This window comes from Notolepis coatsorum (genome assembly GCF_963971535.1).
Source record: "Notolepis coatsorum genome assembly, chromosome: 4".
In the NCBI taxonomy this organism is placed as follows: Eukaryota; Metazoa; Chordata; class Actinopteri; order Aulopiformes; family Paralepididae; genus Notolepis; species Notolepis coatsorum.
Window position 1 is genome coordinate 97,544,204 of NC_140168.1, and position 25,000 is coordinate 97,569,203.

The 25,000-nt window shown below is 43.7% G+C and overlaps 1 protein-coding gene across 1 annotated transcript in view; it reads right to left on the reverse strand.

Moving 5' to 3' along the window:
• The window catches only part of ubp1 (upstream binding protein 1), a 100,960-nt gene that overhangs the window by 24,562 nt on the left and 51,398 nt on the right, over positions 1-25,000 (reverse strand). Inside the window, exons 6-13 of the mRNA XM_084313079.1 lie at positions 23,549-23,701; positions 17,974-18,084; positions 17,194-17,301; positions 13,271-13,377; positions 12,162-12,216; positions 10,863-10,956; positions 10,253-10,343; positions 9,613-9,731 (exon numbers count right to left, since the gene is read on the reverse strand). Coding sequence (XP_084169205.1) covers positions 9,613-9,731; positions 10,253-10,343; positions 10,863-10,956; positions 12,162-12,216; positions 13,271-13,377; positions 17,194-17,301; positions 17,974-18,084; positions 23,549-23,701 — 838 coding nt within the window. The remainder of the gene's footprint in view (positions 1-9,612; positions 9,732-10,252; positions 10,344-10,862; positions 10,957-12,161; positions 12,217-13,270; positions 13,378-17,193; positions 17,302-17,973; positions 18,085-23,548; positions 23,702-25,000) is intronic.

Sequence of the window (25,000 nt, forward strand, 5' to 3'; positions counted from 1 at the left end):
AGGGCTGTAATATAAACACACTCTACACACAGGGCTGTAATATAAACACACTACACACAGGGCTGTAATATAAACACTCTCTACACACAGGGCTGTAATATAAACACTCTACACACAGGGCTGTAATATAAACACACTCTACACACAGGGCTGTAATATAAACACTCTACACACAGGGCTGTAATATAAACACACTACACACAGGGCTGTAATATAAACACACTACACACAGGGCTGTAATATAAACACTCTCTACACACAGGGCTGTAATATAAACACACTCTACACACAGGGCTGTAATATAAACACTACACACAGGGCTGTAATATAAACACTCTACACACAGGGCTGTAATATAAACACACTCTACACACAGGGCTGTAATATAAACACTCTACACACAGGGCTGTAATATAAACACACTACACACAGGGCTGTAATATAAACACTCTACACACAGGGCTGTAATATAAACACACTACACACAGGGCTGTAATATAAACACACTCTACACACAGGGCTGTAATATAAACACACTCTACACACAGGGCTGTAATATAAACACACTCTACACACAGGGCTGTAATATAAACACACTCTACACACAGGGCTGTAATATAAACACACTCTACACACAGGGCTGTAATATAAACACACTCTACACACAGGGCTGTAATATAAACAACACACACTACACACAGGGCTGTAATATAAACAACACACTCTACACACAGGGCTGTAATATAAACAACACACTCTACACACAGGGCTGTAATATAAACAACACTCTATACACAGGGCTGTAATATAAACAACACACTACACACAGGGCTGTAATATAAACACACACTCTACACACAGGGCTGTATAAACAACACACTCCACACACAGGGCTGTAATATAAACACACTCTACACACAGGGCTGTAATATAAACACACTCTACACACAGGGCTGTAATATAAACACACTCTACACACAGGGCTGTAATATAAACACTCTACACAGGGCTGTAATATAAACACACTCTACACACAGGGCTGTAATATAAACACACTCTACACACAGGGCTGTAATATAAACACTCTACACACAGGGCTGTAATATAAACACACTCTACACACAGGGCTGTAATATAAACACACTCTACACACAGGGCTGTAATATAAACACACTACACACAGGGCTGTAATATAAACACACTCTACACACAGGGCTGTAGAAACAACACACTCTACACACAGGGCTGTAATATAAACACACTCTACACACAGGGCTGTAATATAAACACACTCTACACACAGGGCTGTAATATAAACAACACTCTACACAGGGCTGTAATATAAACAACACACTACACACAGGGCTGTAATATAAACACACTATACACACAGGGCTGTAATATAAACAACACACTCTACACACAGGGCTGTAATATAAACACACTCTACACACAGGGCTGTAATATAAACAACACACTCTACACACAGGGCTGTAATATAAACAACACACTCTACACACAGGGCTGTAATATAAACACACTCTACACACAGGGCTGTAATATAAACACACTCTATACACAGGGCTGTATAAACAACACACTCTACACACAGGGCTGTAATATAAACACACTACACACAGGGCTGTAATATAAACACTCTACACACAGGGCTGTAATATAAACAACACACTCTACACACAGGGCTGTATAAACAACACACTCTACACACAGGGCTGTAATATAAACACACACTCTACACACAGGGCTGTATAAACAACACACTCTACACACGGCTGTAATATAAACACACACTCTACACACAGGGCTGTAATATAAACACACTCTACACACAGGGCTGTAATATAAACACAGACTCTACACACAGGGCTGTAATATAAACACACTCTACACACAGGGCCGTAATATAAACACACTCTACACACAGGGCTGTATAAACAACACACTCTACACACAGGGCTGTAATATAAACAACACTCTACACACAGGGCTGTATAAACAACACACTCTACACACAGGGATGTAATATAAACACACTACACACAGGGCTGTAATATAAACACACTCTACACACAGGGCTGTAATATAAACACTCTACACACAGGGCTGTAATATAAACACACTCTACACACAGGGCTGTAATATAAACACACTCTACACACAGGGCTGTAATATAAACACACTCTACACACAGGGCTGTATAAACAACACACTCTACACACAGGGCTGTAATATAAACACACTCTACACACAGGGCTGTAATATAAACAACACACTCTACACACAGGGCTGTAATATAAACACACTCTACACACAGGGCTGTAATATAAACAACACACTCTACACACAGGGCTGTAATATAAACAACACTCTACACACAGGGCTGTATAAACAACACACTCTACACACAGGGCTGTAATATAAACACACTCTACACAGGGCTGTATAAACAACACACTCTACACACAGGGCTGTAATATAAACACACACTCTACACACAGGGCTGTAATATAAACACACTCTACACACAGGGCTGTAATATAAACACACACTCTACACAGGGCTGTAATATAAACAACACACTCTACACACAGGGCTGTAATATAAACAACACACTCTACACACAGGGCTGTAATATAAACACACTCTACACACAGGGCTGTAATATAAACACACTCTACACACAGGGCTGTAATATAAACAACACACTCTACACACAGGGCTGTAATATAAACACACACTCTACACACAGGGCTGTAATATAAACACACACTACACACAGGGCTGTAATATAAACACACTCTACACACAGGGCTGTAATATAAACACACTCTACACACAGGGCTGTAATATAAACACACTCTACACACAGGGCTGTAATATAAACACACTCTACACACAGGGCTGTAATATAAACAACACTCTACACACAGGGCTGTAATATAAACACTCTACACACAGGGCTGTAATATAAACACACTCTACACACAGGGCTGTAATATAAACACACTCTACACACAGGGCTGTAATATAAACACACTCTACACACAGGGCTGTAATATAAACACACTCTACACACAGGGCTGTAATATAAACACACTCTACACACAGGGCTGTAATATAAACAACACTCTACACACAGGGCTGTAATATAAACACTCTACACACAGGGCTGTAATATAAACACACTCTACACACAGGGCTGTAATATAAACACACTCTACACACAGGGCTGTAATATAAACACACTCTACACACAGGGCTGTAATATAAACACACTCTACACACAGGGCTGTAATATAAACACACTCTACACACAGGGCTGTAATATAAACACACTCTACACACAGGGCTGTAATATAAACACACACTACACACAGGGCTGTAATATAAACAACACACTCTACACACAGGGCTGTAATATAAACACACTCTACACACAGGGCTGTAATATAAACACACTACACACAGGGCTGTAATATAAACACACTACACACAGGGCTGTAATATAAACACACTACACACAGGGCTGTAATATAAACACACACTACACACAGGGCTGTAATATAAACACACTCTACACACAGGGCTGTAATATAAACACACTCTACACACAGGGCTGTAATATAAACACACTCTACACAGGGCTGTAATATAAACACACTACACACAGGGTTGTAATATAAACACACTCTACACACAGGGCTGTAATATAAACACACTACACACAGGGCTGTAATATAAACACTCTACACACAGGGCTGTAATATAAACACTCTACACACAGGGCTGTAATATAAACACACTCTACACACAGGGCTGTAATATAAACACACTCTACACACAGGGCTGTAATATAAACACACTACACACAGGGCTGTAATATAAACACACTCTACACACAGGGCTGTAATATAAACACACTCTACACACAGGGCTGTAATATAAACACACTCTACACACAGGGCTGTAATATAAACACACTCTACACACAGGGCTGTAATATAAACACACTCTACACACAGGGCTGTAATATAAACACACTCTACACACAGGGCTGTAATATAAACACACTCTACACAGGGCTGTAATATAAACACACTCTACACACAGGGCTGTAATATAAACACACTCTACACACAGGGCTGTAATATAAACACTCTACACACAGGGCTGTAATATAAACACACTCTACACACAGGGCTGTAATATAAACACTCTACACACAGGGCTGTAATATAAACACACTACACACAGGGCTTTAATATAAACACACTCTACACACAGGGCTGTAATATAAACACACTACACACAGGGCTGTAATATAAACAACACTCTACACACAGGGCTGTAATATAAACACACTACACACAGGGCTGTAATATAAACACACTACACACAGGGCTGTAATATAAACACTCTACACACAGGGCTGTAATATAAACACTCTACACACAGGGCTGTAATATAAACACACTCTACACACAGGGCTGTAATATAAACACACTCTACACACAGGGCTGTAATATAAACAACACTCTACACACAGGGCTGTAATATAAACACACTACACACAGGGCTGTAATATAAACACTCTACACACAGGGCTGTAATATAAACACACTCTACACACAGGGCTGTAATATAAACACACACTACACACAGGGCTGTAATATAAACACTCTACACACAGGGCTGTAATATAAACACACACTACACACAGGGCTGTAATATAAACACACTCTACACACAGGGCTGTAATATAAACACACTCTACACACAGGGCTGTAATATAAACACACTACACACAGGGCTGTAATATAAACACACTACACACAGGGCTGTAATATAAACACACTCTACACACAGGGCTGTAATATAAACACACTACACACAGGGCTGTAATATAAACACACTCTACACACAGGGCTGTAATATAAACACACTCTACACACAGGGCTGTAATATAAACACACTCTACACACAGGGCTGTAATATAAACACACTCTACACACAGGGCTGTAATATAAACACTCTACACACAGGGCTGTAATATAAACACACTCTACACACAGGGCTGTAATATAAACACTCTACACACAGGGCTGTAATATAAACACACTACACACAGGGCTTTAATATAAACACACTCTACACACAGGGCTGTAATATAAACACACTACACACAGGGCTGTAATATAAACACTCTACACACAGGGCTGTAATATAAACACTCTACACACAGGGCTGTAATATAAACACACTCTACACACAGGGCTGTAATATAAACACACTCTACACACAGGGCTGTAATATAAACAACACTCTACACACAGGGCTGTAATATAAACACACTCTACACACAGGGCTGTAATATAAACACTCTACACACAGGGCTGTAATATAAACACACTCTACACACAGGGCTGTAATATAAACACACACTACACACAGGGCTGTAATATAAACACTCTACACACAGGGCTGTAATATAAACACACACTACACACAGGGCTGTAATATAAACACACTCTACACACAGGGCTGTAATATAAACACACTCTACACACAGGGCTGTAATATAAACACACACTACACACAGGGCTGTAATATAAACACACTCTACACACAGGGCTGTAATATAAACACACTACACACAGGGCTGTAATATAAACACACTCTACACACAGGGCTGTAATATAAACACACTACACACAGGGCTGTAATATAAACACACTACACACAGGGCTGTAATATAAACACACTCTACACACAGGGCTGTAATATAAACACACTACACACAGGGCTGTAATATAAACACACTCTACACACAGGGCTGTAATATAAACACTCTACACACAGGGCTGTAATATAAACACTCTACACACAGGGCTGTAATATAAACACACTCTACACACAGGGCTGTAATATAAACACACTACACACAGGGCTGTAATATAAACACACTCTACACACAGGGCTGTAATATAAACACACTCTACACACAGGGCTGTAATATAAACACACACTACACACAGGGCTGTAATATAAACACACTCTACACACAGGGCTGTAATATAAACACACACTACACACAGGGCTGTAATATAAACACACTCTACACACAGGGCTGTAATATAAACACACTCTACACACAGGGCTGTAATATAAACACACTACACACAGGGCTGTAATATAAACACACTCTACACACAGGGCTGTAATATAAACACACTACACACAGGGCTGTAATATAAACACACTACACACAGGGCTGTAATATAAACACACTCTACACACAGGGCTGTAATATAAACACACTACACACAGGGCTGTAATATAAACACACTCTACACACAGGGCTGTAATATAAACACTCTACACACAGGGCTGTAATATAAACACACTCTACACACAGGGCTGTAATATAAACACACTACACACAGGGCTGTAATATAAACACTCTACACACAGGGCTGTAATATAAACACTCTACACACAGGGCTGTAATATAAACACACTCTACACACAGGGCTGTAATATAAACACACTACACACAGGGCTGTAATATAAACACTCTACACACAGGGCTGTAATATAAACACACTCTACACACAGGGCTGTAATATAAACACACTCTACACACAGGGCTGTAATATAAACACACTCTACACACAGGGCTGTAATATAAACACACTACACACAGGGCTGTAATATAAACACACTACACACAGGGCTGTAATATAAACACACTCTACACACAGGGCTGTAATATAAACACACACTACACACAGGGCTGTAATATAAACACACTCTACACACAGGGCTGTAATATAAACACACACTACACACAGGGCTGTAATATAAACACACTCTACACACAGGGCTGTAGAAACAACACACTCTACACACAGGGCTGTAATATAAACACACTCTACACACAGGGCTGTAATATAAACACACTCTACACACAGGGCTGTAATATAAACACACTCTACACACAGGGCTGTAATATAAACACACTCTACACACAGGGCTGTAATATAAACACACTCTACACACAGGGCTGTAATATAAACACACTACACACAGGGCTGTAATATAAACACACTACACACAGGGCTGTAATATAAACACACTACACACAGGGCTGTAATATAAACACACTCTACACACAGGGCTGTAATATAAACACTCTACACACAGGGCTGTAATATAAACACACTACACACAGGGCTGTAATATAAACACACACTCTACACACAGGGCTGTAATATAAACACACTCTACACACAGGGCTGTAATATAAACACACTCTACACACAGGGCTGTAATATAAACACACACTACACACAGGGCTGTAATATAAACACACTCTACACACAGGGCTGTAATATAAACACACTCTACACACAGGGCTGTAATATAAACACACACTACACACAGGGCTGTAATATAAACACACTCTACACACAGGGCTGTAATATAAACACACTACACACAGGGCTGTAATATAAACACACTCTACACACAGGGCTGTAATATAAACACACTACACACATGGCTGTAATATAAACACACTACACACAGGGCTGTAATATAAACACACTCTACACACAGGGCTGTAATATAAACACACTACACACAGGGCTGTAATATAAACACACTCTACACACAGGGCTGTAATATAAACACACTCTACACACAGGGCTGTAATATAAACACACTACACACAGGGCTGTAATATAAACACTCTACACACAGGGCTGTAATATAAACACACTCTACACACAGGGCTGTAATATAAACACACTCTACACACAGGGCTGTAATATAAACACACTACACACAGGGCTGTAATATAAACACACTCTACACACAGGGCTGTAATATAAACACTCTACACACAGGGCTGTAATATAAACACACTCTACACACAGGGCTGTAATATAAACACACTACACACAGGGCTGTAATATAAACACTCTACACACAGGGCTGTAATATAAACACACTCTACACACAGGGCTGTAATATAAACACACTCTACACACAGGGCTGTAATATAAACACACTCTACACACAGGGCTGTAATATAAACACACTACACACAGGGCTGTAATATAAACACACTCTACACACAGGGCTGTAATATAAACACACTCTACACACAGGGCTGTAATATAAACACACACTACACACAGGGCTGTAATATAAACACACTCTACACACAGGGCTGTAATATAAACACACACTACACACAGGGCTGTAATATAAACACACTCTACACACAGGGCTGTAATATAAACACACTCTACACACAGGGCTGTAATATAAACACACTACACACAGGGCTGTAATATAAACACTCTACACACAGGGCTGTAATATAAACACACTCTACACACAGGGCTGTAATATAAACACACTACACACAGGGCTGTAATATAAACACACTACACACAGGGCTGTAATATAAACACACTCTACACACAGGGCTGTAATATAAACACACTCTACACACAGGGCTGTAATATAAACACTCTACACACAGGGCTGTAATATAAACACACTCTACACACAGGGCTGTAATATAAACACACTCTACACACGGGGCTGTAATATAAACACACTCTACACACAGGGCTGTAATATAAACACTACACACAGGGCTGTAATATAAACACACTCTACACACAGGGCTGTAGAAACAACACACTCTACACACAGGGCTGTAATATAAACACACTCTACACACAGGGCTGTAATATAAACACACTCTACACACAGGGCTGTAATATAAACACACTCTACACACAGGGCTGTAATATAAACACACTCTACACACAGGGCTGTAATATAAACACACTACACACAGGGCTGTAATATAAACACACTACACACAGGGCTGTAATATAAACACACTACACACAGGGCTGTAATATAAACACACTCTACACACAGGGCTGTAATATAAACACTCTACACACAGGGCTGTAATATAAACACACTACACAGGGCTGTAATATAAACACACACTCTACACACAGGGCTGTAATATAAACACACTCTACACACAGGGCTGTAATATAAACACACACTCTACACACAGGGCTGTAATATAAACACACTCTACACACAGGGCTGTAATATAAACACACTACACACAGGGCTGTAATATAAACACACTACACACAGGGCTGTAATATAAACACACTACACACAGGGCTGTAATATAAACACACACTCTACACACAGGGCTGTAATATAAACACACTACACACAGGGCTGTAATATAAACACACTCTACACACAGGGCTGTAATATAAACACACTCTACACACAGGGCTGTAATATAAACACACTCTACACACAGGGCTGTAATATAAACACACTACACACAGGGCTGTAATATAAACACACTCTACACACAGGTCTGTATAAAGTTACACTCTACACACAGGGCTGTAAAAAGTTACACACTCTACACACAGGTCTGTATAAAGTTACACACTCTACACACAGGGCTGTATAAACAACACACTCTACACACAGGGCTGTAGAAACAACACTCTACACACAACAGGTCTGTACCGTATAGACTGGAGGGACTGCCGTGTTCTCCGTTCTCGCTGTCGCCACGCCTCTCCAGCAGGGGGCTGTCACTCAGAGACTCCTGACAGACGTACACAGTCAGCCTGGGACGCACTGACCTGCGCACACACACAGGTTATATACACACACAGCCAGAGGGGGGAGCAAACAGACACTCATAGTACACAACCACATACACATGTAAAGACATAAGGACGCACCGATATCATGTTTTCTCAGAACTAACTTGAAGTTTTTTGCCCCATACTGAGTACACAGTGTGTGCGTACGTGCGTGTGTGATGCCACACAATATCTAGTTTTTGCTACTGCTATGTGCTTTAACCCTTTCACTACCACACTACAGAAGGTTAACCTTTCACTACCACACTACAGATGGTTAACCTTTCACTACCACACTACAGAAGGTTAACCTTTCACTACAGAAGGTTAACCTTTCACAATCACACTGCAGACTGTTAACCCTTTCACTACCACAGTTTAAGATGCATTCTAAAAATTGATTTCCTACTCGAGTAACTCATGCGAGTGAAAACATCACTCATGCCGATCTCCAATAGGTATAGGCACACACACACACACCAATAGGTATAGGTGCACACACACACACACACACACACCTGGATTTGAGTGAATTGAAGAGTCGGATCCCGTCAGCAGGTCCACAGATCTGGACCAGGTCGTCTCGGGTCAGCTTCAACAAATCAGAACCTGCAGACGTCACGGGTAAGAATGAACAGTGAAATGAATCAAGGAACAGACACACTTGTGTACACAGCAGATACACCTGAAATGCTCGTGCGCACGTGTGTATGTGCGCGTGCACGCGTGTGTATGTGCGTGTGCGTGCGATTGATTCATTTCCTGATAATGTATGTCGGGGACCCCTCCTCATCTCGACTAGACTGTTGTTGTGACCTGCGTGACTTTCAAATGATTGTAGACACAACATAGTACTGTCATATTCTGATATATATATCACATGATTCAGATATATATTTTTGGTGTATTTTTTATTTTTTTATTACGGGAATTTAATTTTTTTTTTAAATAAAAAAGGGGAGGTTCAAACCTATTAATTAAGAATCGAATGCCAACGTAATGAACGAAGGTCCGAACGTTTGGGCTCAGCCCTAGTGTGTATGTGTGTGTACATGTGTGTGTGTGTGTGTGGGTGCGTGCGTGCGTGTGTGTACGCGTGTGTACATGTGTGTGTGTGTGTGCGCCTACCTGAGAATTGGGAGAAAAGTCGTGTGTAGGAGTTGAAGCGGTTCTTGAGCAGCCATTTCTGAGTGTCTGCTATCGAGGCTGTAGGACTGAGCTGCTGTAGAGACAAGAACACACTGTCTGTCTGTCTGTCTGTCTGTCTGTCTGTCTGTCTGTCTGTCTGTCTGTCTGTCTGTCTGTCTGTCTGTCTGTCTGTCTGCCTGCCTGCCTGGGACCAGTCTACTAGAGCCATATGAAATCCGTAATTTTTTTTCCCAAATTCCATTAAATTTTTTCCCAAATTCCGTTTTTTTCGTTTTAATATTTCAGAATTCTGTATTTTGCTTTGTACGCTCATTTTACCATCAGAAATAGTGTCTAATAAGTGGGAATGAATAAATGTCCACAATTTAATAAGATATAACAGTCCATTTAATAGGGCTGTCTTAAATACTTCAAAGCTTCGTTCGATGGGCATGGGATTCGAACATGAAAATAAAATTCGATACAATAAAAATAAAAATTATATATATTTTTGCAAAATCAACTCTGCCTCTCTTTGTTAACTACAACAAGCAATGCTGTTTGTTATTTAAGATGAGGTCGGACTCGGCACTGACAGATTTGTGTTCATTGTGCTGCTTTTATAAAGCCTCAAATGACGGCTTACAATATTTCATGAAAGCAAAGTGTTTTGTTTGTCTAAGATTTAAAAAGGTTTAAACTTTACAGCACTGACAAAGTTGAACAAAGTGCTGTACAAGTCCCACAACATAAAAAAAAATAAAAGTTTAATTTTTTTAGTTGATTCCATTTTTATTGCTCAATTCCACGATTCCGTCCGCGATTCCGTGATCGTGGATTCCATATGGCTCTACAGTCTACTGGGTCAATAACACACTCATCAGACCTGCAACACTGGTTCTGTCTGGGGCCAACAACATTATTTTGTATCTTCTGCATGTGACCCCCCTAACCACTCAGGAGCAGTGGGCTTCCACACGAACACCCGGCGACCAACTCCAGTCCTAATGCCTTGCTCAAGGGCAGAAGTATGTACCTAGGCTAGCATGCATGTCTTTTACAGTGTGTGAGGAAACTGGAGCACCCAGAGGAAACCCAATGCGAACACGGGGAGAAAGGCCCCGCCCTGACAATAGCATTGGCACTGACGATAGAATTGAAAAGGGTCAATTGTTCCACAGAGACATCCATTCACTTTCACTCCCATTTGGTCCATTAACTGATCTCTCCTTCAATGCAGCCCCACTCGTTTAAACATCCATCGATATACAGTCTGATCTCTGTAGAGTGTAGACTAACCTCCGTGGAGACGAGGCTGACAGGGTCTGCCTGGTGATTGGGTGAGGGGGAGTCACTGTAACACAAGAGCCACCATATACTGTTAGTATATACTAGGGATGGGTACCGAATTCGGTACTTTTGAGGTACCGAACCGAAACACGTCGGTACTACCGAGTATCGAATCAAGTGAGAAACCGAAAAAAATATTTAAAAAATAAATAAAAAAAAAACTGTCGAAATTGTAGTTATTTGAAGTTTGGATTTTTACGACTGAGGTAGGTAAATTAAATTTCTTGAGACTAAAGTACCGAAAAAAGGTACCGTTGGGTACCGGTATCGATTCACAGGTACCGGTATCGGTATCGGTTCAAATGTGAAAGGTACCCATCCCTAGTATATACTGTTAGTACTGAGACATACTGTTAGTACTGACTGGGACACTGTTAGTACTGAGATATACTGTTAGTACTGAGACATACTGTTAGTACTGAGATATACTGTTAGTACTGAGATATACTGTTAGTACTGACTGAGATATACTGTTAGTACTGAGACATACTGTTAGTACTGAGATATACTGTTAGTACTGACTGAGATATACTGTTAGTACTGAGATATACTGTTAGTACTGAGATATACTGTTAGTACTGACTGAGATATACTGTTAGTACTGAGATATACTGTTAGTACTGAGACATACTGTTAGTATTGAGATATACTGTTAGTACTGAGATATACTGTTAGTACTGACTGAGATATACTGTTAGTACTGACTGAGATATACTGTTAGTACTGACTGAGATATACTGTTAGTACTGAGATATACTGTTAGTACTGAGATATACTGTTAGTACTGAGATATACTGTTAGTACTGAGATATACTGTTAGTACCGAGATATACTGTTAGTATTGTTAATACAACTTTCATTCAATCAATCACAGTGCAGATTGATTGATTGAATGAAAATTGTATTAACAGATTGCAGAATGGGTACAATACAGTACGGCTCAATACACACAATTGTTAAGGGGATGCAGACCAGAGAAAGACTTTCGTCTTGTTTACATCAGGGTCCCCCATTTTCAATTCATAATGAATTTTAAGTAAGGGTGCGGACATCTTTACCTGTCAGGTACAGAAGAGGCTGTGTAGGTGGAGAGGGGGGTGGAGGTAAAGGAGGGTGTAGCTGCCTGGTTGGTGCCGACGTAGGCGTTGTCTGGCCATGGAGAACACTGAGGATACACACACACACACACACGTGTTAGGACCCGTACATATTCCTTACACTCACATGTTAGACGTTTTGGACTGGAACTGTGGACACTGAGGGCTTGAGATAATAACCTAAATGCAGTTTGTGTCTCAAATGTTGCCCTGAGAAAGGAGGCTTGTTTAGAAGCAACTCTTGCAACTCTATTTGGATCCCAAAGAGCTAGCCCATAGTGCCAAAGAGCTAGCCCACAGGATAGTCCTAAAGAGCTAGCCCATAGGATAGTCCCAAAGTGCTAGCCCACAGGATAGTCCCAAACAGCTAGCCCATAGGATAGTCCCAAAGTGCTAGCCCATAGGATAGTCCCAAAGTGCTAGCCCACAGGATAGTCCCAAACAGCTAGCCCATAGGATAGTCCCAAAGTGCTAGGCCATAGGATAGTCCCAAAGTGCTAGCCCACAGGATAGTCCCAAACAGCTAGCCCATAGGATAGTCCCAAAGTGCTAGCCCACAGGATAGTCCCAAACAGCTAGCCCATAGGATAGTCCCAAAGTGCTAGCCCATAGGATAGTCCCAAAGTGCTAGCCCACAGTATAGTCCCAAACAGCTAGCCCATAGGATAGTCCCAAACAGCTAGCCCACAGGATAGTCCCAAACAGCTAGCCCATAGGATAGTCTCAAAGTGCTAGCACATAGGATAGTCCCAAAGTGCTAGCCCACAGGATAGTCCCAAACAGCTAGCCCATAGGATAGTCTCAAAGTGCTAGCCCACAGGATAGTCCCAAACAGCTAGCCCATAGGATAGTCCCAAAGTGCTAGCCCACAGGATAGTCCCAAACAGCTAGCCCATAGGATAGTCCTAAAGAGCTAGCCCATAGGATAGTCCCAAACAGCTAGCCCATAGGATAGTCTCAAAGTGCTAGCCCACAGGATAGTCCCAAACAGCTAGCCCATAGGATAGTCTCAAAGTGCTAGCCCACAGGATAGTCCCAAACAGCTAGCCCATAGGATAGTCCCAAAGTGCTAGCCCACAGGATAGTCCCAAACAGCTAGCCCATAGGATAGTCCTAAAGAGCTAGCCCATAGGATAGTCCCAAAGTGCTAGCCCACAGGATAGTCCCAAACAGCTAGCCCATAGGATAGTCCCAAAGTGCTAGCCCATAGGATAGTCCCAAAGTGCTAGCCCACAGGATAGTCCCCAACAGCTAGCCCATAGGATAGTCTCAAAGTGCTAGCCCACAGGATAGTCCCAAACAGCTAGCCCATAGGATAGTCCCAAAGAGCTAGCCCACAGGATAGTCCCAAACAGCTAGCCCACAGGATAGTCCCAAACAGCTAGCCCACAGGATAGTCCCAAACAGCTAGCCCATAGTCCCAAAGAGCTAGCCCACAGGATAGTCCCAAACAGCTAGCCCACAGGATAGTCCCAAACAGCTAGCCCACAGGATAGTCCCAAACAGCTAGCCCACAGGATAGTCCCAAACAGCTAGCCCACAGGATAGTCCCAAACAGCTAGCCCATAGGATAGTCCCAAAGTGCTAGCCCATAGTCCCAAAGAGCTAGCCCACAGGATAGTCCCAAAGTGCTAGCCCATAGTCCCAAAGAGCTAGCCCATAGTCCCAAAGAGCTAGCCCATAGTCCCAAAGAGCTAGCCCATAGTCCCAAAGAGCTAGCCCACAGGATAGTCCCAAAGTGCTAGCCCATAGTCCCAAAGAGCTAGCCCATAGTCCCAAAGAGCTAGCCCACAGGATAGTCCCAAAGTGCTAGCCCATAGTCCCAAAGAACTAGCCCATAGGATAGTCCCAAAGAGCTAGCCCACAGGATAGTCCCAAAGTGCTAGCCCATAGTCCCAAAGGGCTAGCCCATAGGATAGTCCAAAAGAGCTAGCCCATAGGATAGTCCCAAATATCTAGCCCATAGGATAGTCCCAAATATCTAGCCCACAGGATAGCCCCAACCTCTCCCAAAGAGGGATAGTCCCAACCTAGTTTACAGAAATATAGTCCCAACCTAGTTACCAGGAAGATAGTCCCAAACTAGTTTACAGGGAGATAGTCCCAACTAGCCCACAGCAGGATAGCAAAGTGGCTTTCACCCAACTATAGCTGTAAAGGCTTTAACATTGTATAGACCACCGCAACATTTCCGGTACTTTAAGCTCATGGGAGAGAGCGGGGGAGGGGGAGCGCAGGGGGATAAAATGAATGAATGTTGATTAGAGCCTTCACGTAAGTGGTTGTAGCTACAGCCTTTTCTCGGCCGAGCTATAGGCAGTGTTCCACACCTACTCCCCAACCGGCGCCATTTGAGGAGTAGATGCGGAAAAGTGACTACAGCTCGGCCGAGAAAGTGGCAATCGGGTTGGTCTCTAGGGTTGGTTAGCGAACGCGGTACTTTTAAGGGTACCGACAGAGTATCGATTTATGTTCAATCAAATCGGTGCTACATTTCGGTACCATAAGTTAGAAAATAATCAGAATTCCATTTCAGAATAGACAGACCAGCGCGGACCTTCAATTTTAGAAGCTATGACATCTAGCTCTTCAGCCCTGCGTTTAACAGCCCTGTGACAACTCCTCGCGCCATTTCTATGTGCAGTGAAAACGCCAATGTCCAATGCGTCCAACATGCTTTGCATCCTCGCCATTTATGTATGCCCGTGTTGCAGTAAAAACCTTAACTAACGGGCGGCTGGGTAGCGCAGTGGAGAATGCACTCGCCTACCACCGCAGAGAGTCTGGGATCAAATCCAGCCGTCAGTGGTACCTCCGGCTTGGTCAGTCGTCCCTACTAACACAATTGGCAGTGTTAGCGGGTGGGAAGCAGGCGGGGTGTGTATCCTGGTCGTTGTAAACAGCGACTCCTACTGGTCGGTCGGGGCGCCTGTTCAGCAGGGAGGGGGCCGGGGGGAAATAGCGTGAACCTCTGCACGCGTTACGTTCCCCCAGTGAGAGTCCTCGCTGTCAGGTGAAAAGAAGCGGCTGGCTGACTCCACATGTATCGGAGGAGGCGTGTGGTAGTTCTACACCCTCCCTAGGCCGACAGTGGGGCAATGCGCGCAACGACCAGTAAGGGAATTGGCATAACGACTAAATTGGGATGGGAGCAAAAATACAGAAAAAGTGAGAAAAAATTTAAATAAAAAAATACTTAACTAACATTAGCTGCTAACGCTAACTAAGCTACCCGTGGAAACGGTCACACTCCAGTTTCAGTTCCGAGTTCCATCCGTGAGGAATGGGAGGGGCTGAGCCCGTGGGGCCCTTAGGGAGGTGTTTCAGTTTGTGTGTTGTGATAACAATGTTGAAACTGAGAAGTTTAGACTTAGTTTAGTTTTACAACTAAAATAAAACGTTGGTTATTACACTAGAGAGTAAAGTACAGTGAAAAAGGTCCCGGTATCGGTTCAAATGTGAACGGTACCCAACCCTATTGGTCTCTCCGTGTTTAGGAGACTAGGTCTATTAGATCACGTCTCCAGCACCCCCACAGCCGTAGCTACAACCACTTATGTCAAGGCTCTAGTCAACAGTCATTCATTTGATCGCCCCCCCCCCCCCCCAAGCTCCATGTAACGTGGAAGTGCAGTGGTCTATACAGACGAGTATCTAAAATGGGGATCTGGTGAGAAGGACGACAACAAACAAAGGCTGAAATAAAGTGGAGAAAAGACAGAAAGAAACAGGCAATACCCAATAGGATAGAAATTAATGGCAAAAGTGTTGTGTCCAAAACCTGAAAAAAGGAGATCCTTGCTCAAGGGTAGGGGGGCTCTGAGCAGGTGGAGGGTAAGGTGATGAGGGGGGTGGGGGGGGGGGGGGGTGGGCAGGATGCTTACACTGCCTCGCTTGGCCAGGGAGTCGCCACAGTCAGCGGGGAGCGTTCGCTTGCTGGACTTTTTCAGCTCGTGGTCGCTTCCCTCTTCTATAATGGGCTCAAGCCTCATCTACAGACAGACACACACCAGAGGTTAGCCACAGATACTGAATCATGTAGAATACACAACCGGTTACTCTCTATCTTGTCCCATTTATCTTAAATGTGTCTGCATCTCAGAGGTCTGATGGACATTTAAAAAAGGATAAAGCCAGTGTAATTTTTTCCCTTTCTTTCTCTCTTTCTTTCGTTTTCTTTCTCGTGTTTTGCATTTTGTCTGCATCTTGACGTCGTTATGAATGAGGGTGACCTCAGTGGTCTTATCGAGACTTCAAATAAATGTTTGAATTAATGAATTATTAAAATAACATAAAATGCCTTCGGGACACACATTTCCCTGCAGTCTCAGCGGCCAGAGTGTAGTGATGGTAACGGCATCACGTGTAAACAACATTATAAAACTACTGGCTGGTGTCACGGTCACCACAGAGATTCCCACAAAGTAGCGGGGAAAAAAGAGCTAAGAATTGCACTCACAATTAATAGTCTATACTCACTCATTAAAGAGCTGACCTAGGGGCGGAGCATACAGATGTAGTGTCAGGGGCGGGAATTAAGAGCTCACATTGACTCGATAGGGTTGCGATGTTGCAAGAAGGCTGGTATTGAGCTCCGATTGGATAGGGGTGTCGCAGAAAGGCCCGGTAGTGAGCTCCGATTGGGCGACCGCTGTGGCACTGACCTCTGATAGGATAGTGGTGTCGTAGGAAGGCTGGTACTTCTCCTTCTCATGAGCCGTCCGCTTCTCCATCTTCTCCCTGTCCGTCTTCTGCTTACGGTCCGCCCCCTTTGGCTGAGGGGGGGAGAGATGGAGGGAGAGAGAGAGGGGGGGGGGAGAGAGAGAGAGAGAGAGTGTGGGGGGGGGGGAGAGAGGCGGAGAGAGAGAGAGCGGGAGAGGGAGAGAGAGCGGGAGAGAGAGAGAGGCGGAGAGAGAGAGCGAGAGAGAGGAGGGAGAGGGGGAGGGAGAGAGAGAGAGGCAGAGGGAGAGAGAGCGAGCGAGCGAGCGAGCGAGAGGCAGAGAGAGAGCGAGAGCGAGAGCGAGTGTGAATCCTGGAGTGGCGACCCCACACTTAACTCATTCGGCGCCAGCTATTAGACGGGGCCCGTCGTAGCACTGCCACGCTTTAACCTGTTCCACCCGATGTGAAAATCCGCATAAAATGTATACCTAGGTAAATGGAATATTGCTCCACTTCTACAAGGGCTATTTGCATATTCTTGGTATCTAGGTACATCTATGGACCTCAGGGAATGTATTCACAATGTATTCACAGAAATATTGTGTCTATTACTAGGCTTGCTTAAATTGTGATGAAACAAAGGAGAATATGAATTATGATTTTTCTTTGTATCTTTGACAGTGAATAACACCATGATAATAATGACCAAACCAAATGACCTCGTTCAGTACCCTCTTGAGATCATGTGTAAAAAAAATCGAAGGAAATTAATAAAGGGAAGATGATAAAACCGAATGTTCTGTAGATACAGTACTGAATTCTCCCATCCGGACCAATGCAATTTGAAATATTATAGAATATAGAATAGATGCTTATACATTACCTTATTATAGCCAATTCGCACATTTATATATATATACATATTAGTGCTGTCAAATGATTAAAATATTTAACTCGATTAATCGCATGATTGTCCATAGTTAACTCGCGATTAATCGCAAATTAATCGCATTTTTTATTTTTTATACCTTAAACAGATCTTTTTCAAGTTCCAAGTTTTAATACTCTTATCAACATGCGAGTCAACAAATGCTTGCTTTGTGCAGCCATTTAACACAAAAGGATGACCCTCATGCATTGCAAATTTGCATCAAATTCAAAACAGAGTGATGCACAAAATAACTTAAAAGAAAAGAATAATTTAAAACAATGAATAAAGTGTGCATGAAATAATAGGGGAAAGAAAACGTTAGGAACTTGTTACATTCACACACACAGGGGCTGATTAATCACACACCCCCCTCTCTCCCTCACACACACACTCTCCCAGCTCTTTTTCTCTTTTGCCCCTTCCTCATCTCTCTCACCCCCCTCTCTCTCTATATCTCTCACACACACACACACACACACACACACTTCAGAAACAAACATAGTATCAATGAGAGCATCAATAATACACCTGAGTGAAGTCTAGTAAAAAAAAAAAAAAAAAAATTTGTTAATCTTGAGTTAAAAAAATTAGTGGCATTAATAGAATCGGGAGTTAACGCGATATTAACGCGATATATTTGACAGCCTTAATACATATATTATGTTTCAAATGCCCGAGTTCATTTTGGATTTAGTATCACCAGGCGTGCATAAGAACAGATAATGATAGGGGCGGCTAGGTGGTGTAGTGGGCAAGGCACTCGCCACCAATGTGGAGACGCTGGGTTCGCGTGTTCGAATCCAGCTCTCCACATTGTTTTCAGTTTAGCTGGTCGTCCGCAGTAATACACATTGGCCGTATTACGGGGAGGGAAACTGAAGGGTGGGGATCGGGCGTTGTGGACAGCGACTCATACAGGTCGGTTGGTGTGCCTGCGCAGTAGAATCAGGAAGTGTCGGGGGCAGCGTGAGCCTCCCACGCGTTACTCCTCGACACTGAGAGATCGAGCTGCGCAGGTGAAAAGATGCGACTGCTGTTACCTCAAGTACCGGAGGGGACTTGTGCTATGTATGACTTAGTCCACATTGCAGCCGGCTTGTGGGAGGCAAGAAACAGCGTTCGTGACAGGGGAGGGTTGAATTGGATGATACGAAATTGGGATGGGAGAAAAATATAGAAAATGGGAGGAAAAAGTGGATAAAAAAAAAAGAACAGATAATGATATCTACTGTAATATACTGTACTTTTTATTTTATATGATAATAATGTCATTTAAGGGTCGGTACCGACCCTCGCGGGTGGAACAGGTTAAAAGATAGGAGTGAGTCACCTTGTTTGTAGAGCTATAACTGTATTCTATATTATAGCTATGGATACAATACTATGGCCCATTTCACATCACCTATCTATCGTTCAATATGTGAAAAAGAATACATTTTTTATAGCCTTATACGTCAATTCTACTATGGACGTTGCCGTTTCTTGCCTGTACACGCTATTATTCCCAAATCAAATCTATATCATAGGTATTATCATGAATGCATGAAGGGGGGGGGGGGGGGGGGGGGGGGGAGGAGTCGTTTCTGATAATTTTATTGTCAGTAACGGCATTCGTATTGAACACTAAAAAAAATGCTTATCAGCCCGATCGTTATAAAAGCATTGCAGGATCAAGCTAAAATTGACGTCAGATAGTCCTTACCTGTGATCGGGAGTATTCCAAAAATAATATTCCAAGTCAAATGGAACCGGGAGAACCGCTCCACTCGGCCGACAAGGAAAAGTGAGACCGGAGACATTTGGCCAATACACAGGCCAAGATACAAGGTTACAAAGGGTGCTCGATACCGCAGTCTAGCTGGATGCGGCCGGTATTGCACTTTGGCAATCTCAGACTCATTCCCTATGGTAACACCAAGGTCCCTGGATGAATAATTAATAAAAATATCGAATAAAGAGATAAACGACCAAAACCAGAGAAACCAACCGCTGGCGAGTTAACCAGACTTATCTCGGGTTTGGTCTCCATTGAGTAATGTATCACGTAATTTTTACGTGGAATTAAGGAATATCAAAATAAAAGCACACGTTGCTGAACTTGATCATGCATATATGGTTTTTTTTCTACTTTTTTCTCCCCCTTTTTTCTGTATTTTTCTCCCATCCCAATTTAGTCATTATGCCAATTCCCTTCCTGATCGTTGCGCCGGCCTAGGGAGGGTTGATAGATACTATCACATGTCTCCTCCAATACATGTGGAGTCAGCCAGCCGCTTCTTTTCACCTGACAGCGAGGACTCTCACTGGGGGAGCGTAACGCGTGGGAGGATCACACTACTTCCCCCAGTTGATCATGCATATTTATTAGAACATTTTATTACAGCACTATGTTATCAATACACATTTATAAAACGAGGCATATTTAGCCAAACAGAACATTAAAAAAATACCTTTTTTTTTCTTCAATGCACTGTCATCTACCCACAACCTCACTTTGGGTCGCGACTAGGGATGTTCGATATTGGCTTTTTTACCGATACCGATATACCGATATTGTCCAACTCTTAATTTCCGATACCGATATCAACCAATATCAACTGATACATGCAGGGTTCCCCCCCCCAAAATATTTAATAATTTCAGGTAATTAACATTACACATCTCTTGTTGTGGAATTAACACAACATTATGCATACTTTTGACAATAAATAAAATCAGAATTTGTTCTTGCTTGCCTGGGTAAATAAAGGTTATAGAAATGTAAAAAGAATAAAAATATATATATATATTTTGAAATCAGATACCGATATTTTCCGATATCACATTTTAATGCCGATATCGGCCGATAATATCGAACATCCCTAGTCGCGACCCGTAGTTTGAGAACCGCTGGTCTACACCCTCCCCAGACGGACAGTAGGGCAAGGGCAGCATGTGGTAGTCTACACTCTCCCCAGACAGACAGTGGGGCAGCATGTGGTAGTCTACACTCTCCCCAGACAGACAGTAGGGCAGCATGTGGTAGTCTACACCATCCCAAGACAGACAGTAGGGCAGCATGTGGTAGTCTACACCCTCCCAAGACAGACAGTAGGGCAGCATGTGGTAGTCTACACCCTCCCCAGACCGACAGTAGGGCAGCATGTGGTCGTCTACACTCTCCGCAGACAGACAGTAGGGCAGCATGTGGTCGTCTACACCCTCCCCAGACCCACAGTAGGGCAGCATGTGGTAGTCTACACTCTCCCCAGACAGACAGTAGGGCAGCATGTGGTCGTCTACACCCTCCCCAGACCCACAGTAGGGCAGCATGTGGTAGTCTACACTCTCCCCAGACCGACAGTAGGGCAGCATGTGGTAGTCTACACCCTCCCCAGACCGACAGTAGGGCAGCATGTGGTAGTCTACACTCTCCCCAGACAGACAGTAGGGCAGCATGTGGTCGTCTACACCCTCCCCAGACTGACAGTAGGGCAGCATGTGGTCGTCTACACCCTCCCCAGACCGACAGTAGGGCAACATGTGGTAGTCTACACCCTCCCCAGACTGACAGTAGGGCAGCATGTGGTAGTCTACACCCTCCCCAGACCGACTGTAGGGCAGCATGTGGTAGTCTACACCCTCCCCAGACTGACAGTAGGGCAGCATGTGGTAGTCTACACCCTCCCCAGACCGACTGTAGGGCAGCATGTGGTAGTCTACACTATCCCCAGACAGACAGTAGGGCAGCATGTGGTCGTCTACACCCTCCCCAGACTGACAGTAGGGCAGCATGTGGTAGTCTACACCCTCCCCAGACTGACAGTAGGGCAGCATGTGGTAGTCTACACCCTCCCCAGACCCACAGTAGGGCAGCATGTGGTAGTCTACACCCTCCCCAGACTGACAGTAGGGCAGCATGTGGTAGTCTACACCCTCCCCAGACTGACAGTAGGGCAGCATGTGGTAGTCTACACCCTCCCCAGACTGACAGTAGGGCAGCATGTGGTAGTCTACACCCTCCCCAGACTGACAGTAGGGCAGCATGTGGTCGTCTACACCCTCCCCAGGCCGACAGTAGGGCAGCATGTGGTCGTCTACACCCTCCCCAGACTGACAGTAGGGCAGCATGTGGTAGTCTACACCCTCCCCAGACAGTAGGGCAGCATGTGGTCGTCTACACCCTCCCCAGACTGACAGTAGGGCAGCATGTGGTCGTCTACACCCTCCCCAGACCGACAGTAGGGCAACATGTGGTAGTCTACACCCTCCCCAGACTGACTGTAGGGCAGCATGTGGTAGTCTACACCCTCCCCAGACTGACAGTAGGGCAGCATGTGGTCGTCTACACCCTCCCCAGACCGACAGTAGGGCAGCATGTGGTCGTCTACACCCTCCCCAGACTGACAGTAGGGCAGCATGTGGTAGTCTACACCCTCCCCAGACCCACAGTAGGGCAGCATGTGGTAGTCTACACCCTCCCCAGACTGACAGTAGGGCAGCATGTGGTAGTCTACACCCTCCCCAGACTGACAGTAGGGCAGCATGTGGTCGTCTACACCCTCCCCAGACTGACTGTAGGGCAGCATGTGGTAGTCTACACCCTCCCCAGGCCGACAGTAGGGCAGCATGTGGTCGTCTACACCCTCCTGTGTGTGTGTGTGTACCTTGAACACTTTGATTTGGCAGGAGGCTGAGTGGAGGTGTTCTGCGTAGTCTCCGCTGTCCTCCTGAGCGAAGGTGTCGATCTGGATCCTGAAGGGAACTCCCTTCTCTCCACCGTGCTTCCTGGGGGTGAACTCTGTACTGATACAGTGGACCTGAGGGGGGGGGGGGGGGGGGGGGGGAGACAGGGAAAGAGTGAGAGACAGAGAGAGGAAGAATTAATGAATGACTTTTATTTATATAGCACCCTTCACAGCACGAATGCACAGGGTGCTTTACACTACAGCTTAGTATATAAAAACAAAAACAAAATCTGAAATAAATGACAACAACAACAGACAGCAGTTAAAAAACAGTGAAACCAGATCAAAAGTAGAATAAAATAATTTAGATAAAATCATCAGTCACTAATTAAAAACAAAACTATAGGAACAGTGAGGACAAAAAAGAGTGCGGGAGACAGAGAGAAGGAGACAGAGGGAGAGAGAGACACATAGAAAGACAAGAGGAAGAGAGAGAGGGAAAGAGAGAAAGATGTCAAATATCAGCCAGACTAATCGGTCTATCATTAACCATTTGGTTGCCGAAAACATTTCTCACGATATTTATTTTATTCGCTATTGCCATTCATAATTCAGCGGGGCACCTTGTGCATGCTGTACTGAATGTGTCTGAGCTGGCAGACTGTCTTATACCGCCCTCTAACGCCTTCGGCCAGTAATGCACCCCGTTAGAAACGGGTTAGTTTTCTTTTCTCTACCGAGCTGCGGCGTGGGGGCGGGTCCTAAACACTCCGGCAAAACACTCGCTTGTAGGGATGGTTTGGCCTACTGACCCCGCCCGCCCGTTGAAGTGCAATGCCCAACAACAACGGAGACAGGATCGCTGTGGATAACTGGAATGGCGATGAGATAATTGGATTATTTCTTTTGCATTACATCAGACACCAGGTAAGGAAACTATATATGAAAGCTTGCGTTGATCTGATATTTATTTCTACCGCGATTGACGCTATCTGTGTTTTATGTGTATGGCTGTTTGCCGTTGGGTTGCAGGAGGGGGGTAGGGGGCGCGTCGGTCTAAACCACATTGCATGCGTGCACGAGGAAGGATAATAATGATGGTCTAGCGTTGATTTCAGGAAGATCTGATAATCAGGAGGAAATTTACCACGTGTTTATTAAATTACACAAAAACGCTGTTTTAGCGTCTTTTCCCTGGAATTACTCAGAAGCAACCAAACTATATTCATATTCAAAACGGTATAAAACGGAAATGTACGGATGAAAAAAGAATCAGTTTTTTGTAGTGATGCACCGATGTGAAAATTGTGGCCGATACCGATAACCGATATTAATATTGCTGTTCTGGCCGATACCGATATTTACCGATGTCGATATCTCTGTATAGAAAACACTTTTTTATGATAATCAAATAAAGAGCTATTTTCCAAA